At 36.5% G+C, this 7997-nt stretch overlaps 1 protein-coding gene across 10 annotated transcripts in view; it reads left to right on the forward strand.

Moving 5' to 3' along the window:
• Positions 1-7367, forward strand: part of XRN1 (5'-3' exoribonuclease 1) — a 36796-nt gene extending 29429 nt beyond the window's left edge. For 7 of the 10 annotated variants that reach the window (XM_064666371.1, XM_064666372.1, XM_064666373.1 and 4 more), the window contains 2 exons: positions 77-231; positions 426-3424. In XM_064666371.1, the coding sequence (XP_064522441.1) occupies positions 77-231; positions 426-716 (446 nt within the window). In that variant the 3' untranslated portion in view covers positions 717-3424. Of the gene's footprint in view, positions 1-76; positions 232-425; positions 3425-4502 lie in introns of those variants that run through there. The other 3 variants (XR_010433097.1, XM_064666374.1, XM_064666375.1) reach the window with 3 other exon arrangements.
• The last annotated feature ends 630 nt before the right edge of the window (positions 7368-7997 follow it).

The following is a 7997-nucleotide window of genomic DNA, read 5'->3' on the forward strand; positions in this document are numbered from 1 at the left end:
ATGTAGTTGGGTTACTCTTGGGGAGTTTGTACCCTCTTTTTTGGCAAAGTGAGCTAAAAGTTCCTTGTTTTCGTAGCCAATATGATGCCTCCTCCATCATCTCATATGTTTGGTCCAGTGTCCTGGGGAACTCCAGTGCCTAAGCATTATTATCCTGGCTCCTATCCAGGAAATGTGTCCCTTGCAGGAACGATACCAGTTGGTTCTCACAACCAGTTTATACCTCTGCAGGTAAGACCAGCACGTTTGTCTTAATATGGTATTTTTGTAAAAAATGTGCCTACGTGATGAATGCAATAACACCCCCACTGTGAAGCACTGTTTGGTATTAGAAAATTATTTTAAGAAATTGTGTGCATGTTTTCTGAAAGTGGAATATTTTTTTGAGAATGCATTCTGTTAAATAATATTTATTTAATTTAAAGGTAACTAAAAAAAGGGCTGCTAGCAAGAAAAACTTTGAACTCAAGGAGTTTCAGAGTTCCCCTCAAGCTGCACCACTAAAGAATGAACAGCCAGTGTCTTCTGACCACATTCAGCAAGATAGTTCTTCAGCTCCTTTAAAATCTCCTCCAGCTGCTCAATCCACTGTTTCATTTCAAGACAGTGTGGCTACTCCAAGTGTTCCTCATAACAAATCAACACCAAACACTTCCAGCAAGCGAAAGCCAAGAAAACTGGCTGTCAATTTTGGCGCACCAAAATCTTCAGAATAAATATGGTAGCTAGGTGTATTTTATCTTTAACTCTTCCCCCACTGTTATGTTCTATCATTTAAAAAAATCAGAAATCTCTATTAAAAAGACCAGCCACTTTAAGTATAATATAGAAGGAAATACATTTTATTTGCTATGATTTTCAGGTTGTCATGAAAACTCTAAAAATTATGTTAAAACTTATTTTTATTTTCACTTAAATTAGCAAGAGCCAGGAAATGCTGAGTTCAGGTTGCCATGCTCTCCATTGTGCCTAGGTTTCTAAACAGTGGCTTACAGACTCTATCGGGTAAGCAGCAATAACAGTGGCAGCCTGAACTCGGGATTGCTCTGCTCTTGGGGAGGGATGTGGAGCGGTAATAAGTTGGGCATCTAACACTGTTCAGTGTGACATTTTGTACTCTAGCTTATTTTCAAATAGTCTAAGAAGACAGAAAGGAAAAGTCATTTAAATGCAGCTTCTATATTGGCTCTCCAGGTCCATCTGAGTTGAATCAATGTGACTCAGAGGTAACTACAGTGTAACTGCCAAACCCACTCTAAGTACGAACTGCTGGCGTTTGTGCTAGAGGGCAAGGGCTTTACAGCTTTCAGAACATAGGTGTTATTGTGTGTCTGCTGTTAGAGTGGCAAAAAGTGATTGCTGATGCACAGTCTGTTCCAGGAGATGCATTTATAGGATGTTATTGAATAACAAAAACATATTTGCAAAGTAGAGACCTCTTTGGTAAAGTACATTTAATTTTTTTAATCTATCAGTTTCATTTTTTTCCCTGTGATAAAATGACATAGTTATCTACTACACATATGGATAGCTTCCTAAATGCTAATGATATCCTGATTTTTTTCTAAACTGTAGAAATGGCCAGAGTTTAAAGATGTCCATTTGTGCCACATAGCTGTCAAAGTTATGTTTACTTAGTCCTCTTCTTCCTTTAATAGTCTGTGCCCTGAAACCTTCTCTATACTAGGTTATTTTTTGTTACTAGTTACTTTTAATATTTATTTTTTAGTTTTGTGATAGAAGTTCTGGGTGGCAAAATTGAATTATCAGAAACTATTACTATTTGTTCCATAAGAATATTGAGACAAAAAGTTGAATTGCATTTTTGGACAGAACTGTCATTAGTTCATATAGGAAAAAAAGAAGGCTCAAAGGTCCTTGTACTATTTTTAACTGACATATACCATTCTTATGGACATTAATGTGAAATCTTTAGTCTAGGAAAAAATTTGAAACTCTGGTGCTGCTTACTGACATGGATTAAATTTAATTTTTCTTCTTTATTTTAATATGTTCTAGAGAAAATATTTTTCCTCTTAAGGCCCAGGAAACAGAAATAAAGCATACTTGAGTGATTCATTTTGTTGCTTCCAAACAGGTTTCGTGCTGGATCTGCAAGTCCATAGACTTTCTTTCATTTGTTCTTTGCCTCCATTTCTGGTGTAGTATCAAGTTTCACATTGTTACTGTGTTATAGGATTTTTTAATTTTCATTTCTCCGAAACAGCAGTATTTGTAGAATAGCAGCAAGCCTATAAAAAGGATCACAGAGGCAAAAACAAGGTTAAGAAATTTTATATCATTTAACTTAGTATCACAAAACTATAAAGTCTATATGTAGTCTTAAATTACATTGATTTTGTTGTTCTCTTTGTAGTCATCTGGTCTCAAGAGGGTTGGAAGGGAAAGTTGTATTTTTTGGTGATTTATTGTCATTAGCAACACGAGACTGACGTGATGTTGCCATTTGAGAAGTGATTATGTGAAAGTTAGTTATGAGACACAGGTGTTAATCCCCCACATCCCGTGTGAATTATCTGGTCATAAGAGAAAATACCTGTTTAGAAATTCCCAGGATGGAGATGAGACAGTGTTAGATTCTTTCATCACAGAATTTTGATGTATCTGGATAGCCAATTTATGCAGAGTTTTTAGAAACAAAGTTATGAAGGACACTATACTCTTGCCAGTGAACACAGCAATTTTTATTAATTATTCTACTTCAGACTAAGATTTCTGCTCCCTCCTCAAGTGGAATTGCTTTATGTAGTATATATAGAGGTTAAACACTTTATTCTGTAGCTGCTGCATATTGTATTAGTCCCTGATTTTTAGTTGATCTCTTCTCTGATACCGCCTGCCTGGTGCCCAGTTAATTACAGTTCTACATGTCCTGGTAGATGGTGACATTGCATTGATCTCTGCCATGTCCCCCATGATTTCATTTTTATATTTTAACAAGGTCGTTATGTTTAATTCATACAGATATAAATTTAAGCATTTCTTTTTCTCATAGATAAAAAGTATTTTGTAAGCACTGGAGTTTTTCATTAGATCTTATACAGAGCAGTATTTTACTAAAAAATCCAAAAGGGAAGACTTTTATGTGCGTGTTTTTGTAGTTTCTGATTTTTTTAAAATAACTTTTCATTGTTTATCTGCCAAGTGAAATGTTTAAAATTTGCATATAAATGGATACAGAATGTATTTTTTGTGCTGTTTAGTGTTAAGTGTGCATTTGCAGATTTTTAGCATGTAGTTGCACAAAGGACTGTGCAAAGATATTTTGAAATATGAATATATGCTACACTGAAGGAAAAACATTCATAAAAGTTAAATGCTATATAGAACTCTAATGCAATAGAGTAATTTTATAAACTGTGTCTGTGTCTGCTTGGATTAAATATTGAAACAAGAAACATTACCTATTTTCACTGTTTTATTTCCAAATACTGTATGGGAACTGCTGTATGCTCCAACCCAAAAGTTTAAGATAGAAATTAAATCTCATGAAGCCCAATTTCTGTGATTCTCAGAAGTAGCACCTGCCCTCCTGAGCTGTTTCTTGATGACTTTGAACTATAACTGAGATAAAAATACAAGGTATTTTCAAAAGGGTGTTGGTCACATTACAATTAAAAGCATTCAACAAGATACTGATCTTCCAAAGCTTCTTTGCCCTTTGTCATCAGTTAGATTAAAAATTTTAAAAAAGCTATAGAGAAGTCAGTAAGATTACTTTCCAGTAAGTTCAGTTTTAGTGATTCTGAACAAGGTGCAAAACCAGCTGATGGCTGAAAAATAGGAGAAGCCATGGTTACCAGGAAATATTTGACTCTATTGCTGTACCTGAAGCAAAACACTGTGCTGAGACTTTTGCTAGTTGTTAGGATCTGTCTTTTGCCAACTGCAGCACCAGCTTTTCATGTAGAGAGATGTTATTTTCTTTCCTGTAGATTACTGTGTGAATTAGCTTGTTTAAGCAACTCACACAAAGAATGGAGTGCACTCTTGGCATGACCAGCTGCTGCAACTTTGTGTAACTGTGTGTGCAACGTGGTGTGTCTGTAGGGAACACTCTGGTTGTGTACACACTCAGGTCATATTGCTCAATTTGAAGATCCCAAGATATAATCTTGCATTTCTTAAGCTCTCTTTAAATTATTATTCAATGAACTTTTAAGTATTGCAATTACCCTGCATGGCAAGTTCTGCCCCCTTACTTTTCTCTTCTCCATATATAGCATTAAAGAAAATAAAAACAAATAAAGGGAAAACTTGAAAATATATTGGTTAGTGCATAATAAATCTTTTGTGGATGCTCCCATTCAAAAATTAAGGGACTTCTGTTCAATTTCAGAATTGATCTGAACTGTACAGGGGAGTGAGGACTCTCAAAGAAGGAATTGTTACTTACAATAAAGATGCTTTTTATTCTTTTTATTTGCAATGTGATCTCCATATGTATTCCATAATCAACCTTCCTTACTACTGAGAGACAGTTATGTTCTTCTCTTTCTGTCTCTGGAAAAGGGGACACAGTGACACCAAGGGCATAAGGGCAGTCTGAATACACACTCTTGGCCAAAAGAATTCAAATTCAGGTGCATGAGGACCCATGACTATTGAGACTGTAACTGATAAATGTTTTGAAGAATCGAATCTCATGAGGTAAGTAGCTGTTGTTTATTAACAAAAGAATCTCTGGTTCCAACAATGGTTCCTTACTGCTGCCACTCTTTGATGGGGTGCTTACTCTGATTTTTTATAATTCACAAATTTTCTGTTTTATTTTTGCTTTGAAAGGCAGTACGTATCAAAGCAAAACAGAAGGAATTGCAATGCCATGAAGTGCAAACACTAAACCTGATTCTATTACTTGACAGGACAGAGCGATTTTCATTAAAACTTTTTTTTTTTTCCTGGTAGAACTTGCTCAGTAGCATCACTGCATTGGCAATGTTTTATGGAAGTTGATGATCACACCTAGTCCTGTATTTTGTGTAACTGCAAGAAAGATAAAGGCTGGCAAAAAAACCCCAACAAAACCAAAGTGTAATTTCTGTGCAAGTAACAATAAAATTCAAAGTCACCAACTTTTAGCATGTTGAGGGTACACAGCAAAGCAAGAGTGTGAGTCCAATGCAACTACGTGATCTATTTATGAGTAACTTAGCATGTTTTAGATTTAGCACTAATTTGGGATAGAAGGTGACATATAATGTTAGTTCCTGGTGTTTCTTCCAGTACCTATTTCTTTGAAACAACTGAAATGTTTTGTCAGTCATCAAAACTTAACTCAGCAGAGTAAATGGAGGGCAGTGTAGGCTGCTGGAACCTGTGAGTTTACTGAGCTGCTGCCTTCTACATTTTCCTCAGTTTATTTTTTTTTCCTTTTTATTCCCTTTGCTTTCTTTTCTAATTTTTTTTAATGGCTATGTCATATTGAAACAATAGTTCTTAAGTGCTTTTTCATCCCTTTAGCCTCTAGTATATCCATTCTCTTGTTCTGACTAAGCCTCATTGATGGGCATTTTTTTCTGTCTTTATTTTTAGATTTTTTTCCTGTGAATTTCTAGACTTGAAATCAATGTTCTTTTAAAGAGCTGTTCAGCCCTGAATTTTCTAGGTACAAATGACTGTCATATGTATATACACACACACATATACATATATACAGGAACTCAACCTCTGTAAGAAAGTAAGTTGTTCATTGTTACATCATTTTCAGTCCACATGATAAATCCTTAAGAGACATCCAGAGGATGATGGACATTATCTTGTTAATACCAATTGCATATCTCCAAATGTAGATATTCCTTAGGCTGGGTAAAAGTAATGGGCAAATAATGAAACACTTCACTTGCTTTAGTAGATAAATTCTTGGCTTAAAACTTGATTGTCCAAAGTCCACCTCATTTCCTGTTAAAAGTTTCTTCTGTTGCAGAGCTGGCAGCAAGGAAGGCCTGCCTGTGCCTCAGGCACAGATTTGATGTGCAGTTCTCTATTGAAAATACAGGCTTAACCAGTCTCTTATTACTTGCTCCCACTGGGTCATGCCAAACCTTTTGAATAGCCATATTATGAGCCATATCAAGGAATTACTCTGATTGGAACTCTTTCCCCTATGTTATTTTTCAGAGAGTTCATTGTGGAGCCCCAAGACCAGCTCTGTTGTTGCAGTTTTTGTAGCATCAGAGCAGGATGATTAAGCAAGAATGGAACTGCTTAAGAAACATCCTGTGGCTGCCTAAAGCTGAAATGACACACAAATCTAACGTGATATATTAAGTCATGTCATTGTATGTGGTTCTGTCTGTTGACTTTGAGGAGTAAATTCTGGCAGGAGTACAGGAGGAACTGCTGAGAAAGGGTCATATGGTAAATTATTGCAGCATTTGCCTCAAGATCATCACTTTCATTTTGGGCTGTCTGTTCCAGGTGAGGGTTAATGAATGATGGATATGGGCTGCACCAGCCAGTGGAGCAACAGAAATTAGTGGGCTCTTTCTTATTTAAGTGCAAAAGGACTAAAGGCCCTGAGGTCAATGCTTTCGTAATGTTAAAACTTGTTAAAAAGTAGAGCTAAGGAAATGGGTAAAACGATAACTGAGTTTGATGAGGCAGTAGAATAGATGCATCTTGACAAAATACAGCTAAGGAAGAAAAGAGAGAGAAAAAAACCCCGCACTACAAGTTTTGTGTCTTGCTCTCCTAGATTTCAGTAGCTGGAATCCTGTTAGCAGTGCCAGTGACAGGTTTGATTGATTCATCCTGGAAGCCTGGGGTGAATGAAGAAGTTTCTATGTATCAGTCACAAAACAGAAATGCACCCTAGAATACCTTTATTTTAAAGAAAAAATAAGTTAACTATCTGAAATACAGTTTAATTAATAATTTGGAAATTTTATTTAATAATCTGGTCCTAGAAAATGTCCAGACTGTCTCAAGATCATGTTTTCTTTCTGGCAGTCTGGTCTGCTGGGTCTGTATCAGTCCCATCTCTCAGGGCCTCTGGGTAACTTCCTCTTGCTTGGCATCATCCTCTAAAGTGTATTTCTTGCTGACTGAAACATGCTGAGTGTGATAACATTGCTTATAAATATTCAATATAAATTACTCATAAATTGCTGTCCCTGCCAACCATGTAGGATCTTCCTGACCCTGATGTTCTGCCATTTGATTGGTTTTCCTTAATAACTCTTTCCTTTGCTACAGCATTGGACAGGTCCTTGGAGTGCCTCCACTCCTTCATTTGGTTTGATAGTCCAGTAAAAGATAAGACCAGTCACGCTTTCCAGAGATCAAAGAAACTGAGGATTTCAGCAGAGAAGATGCAGAAGTACAGGACACAGCTGCTGCAGTGCTTGGTATGTGCCCCCAGGTGTGTCAGCTCTCTGCCTGGTGAGCAGTGAGGTGGCACCTGCATGCTCTCACTCCAACAGGAGGACATAGGGTGGTGGTAGAGGTTACACAGGCTCATTATCAGCGTTGCAGCACAGTATAAAAGGAAGGAGTCCATACATTTTCACTTCAAATTGAATGTTTCTTGTCTGTGCTAAGATTTACTGGGGGGTTTTAAGAGTATTGGCGATAAGATCTTTCTCTGAGGGTGACAGAGGTTTTTGACAGGTGAAGGGTGTGTGGGAATGGTATTATTTATGACAAAACAACAGAAGCTAATGCCAGATAAGTCGTGTGTGGACAAGCTATGCATGTCTGAAAGACCATTGCCTCCTCTATTGCATTACTTTTATCACACTACAAACAGAACAATAATATAAAATTTGTATTTCATAAGCCTCTCATAAATGAAGCAATTTTAATACATGCTGCCTATAGCTGAGATTATATATGCAGTGCAATTTTGCAAGTTGGTTCATGTTATCTTTTTCCACCATATACACATCTAAGTTCTTTGTTAAGATATTACATAGAATTTAAGATCTGCAAGAAGAAATCTGCTTACAGTCACTTCCATGCAATCAGAAGGTATG

This window comes from Pseudopipra pipra, chromosome 10, assembly GCF_036250125.1.
Source record: "Pseudopipra pipra isolate bDixPip1 chromosome 10, bDixPip1.hap1, whole genome shotgun sequence".
Lineage (NCBI taxonomy): Eukaryota > Metazoa > Chordata > Aves > Passeriformes > Pipridae > Pseudopipra > Pseudopipra pipra.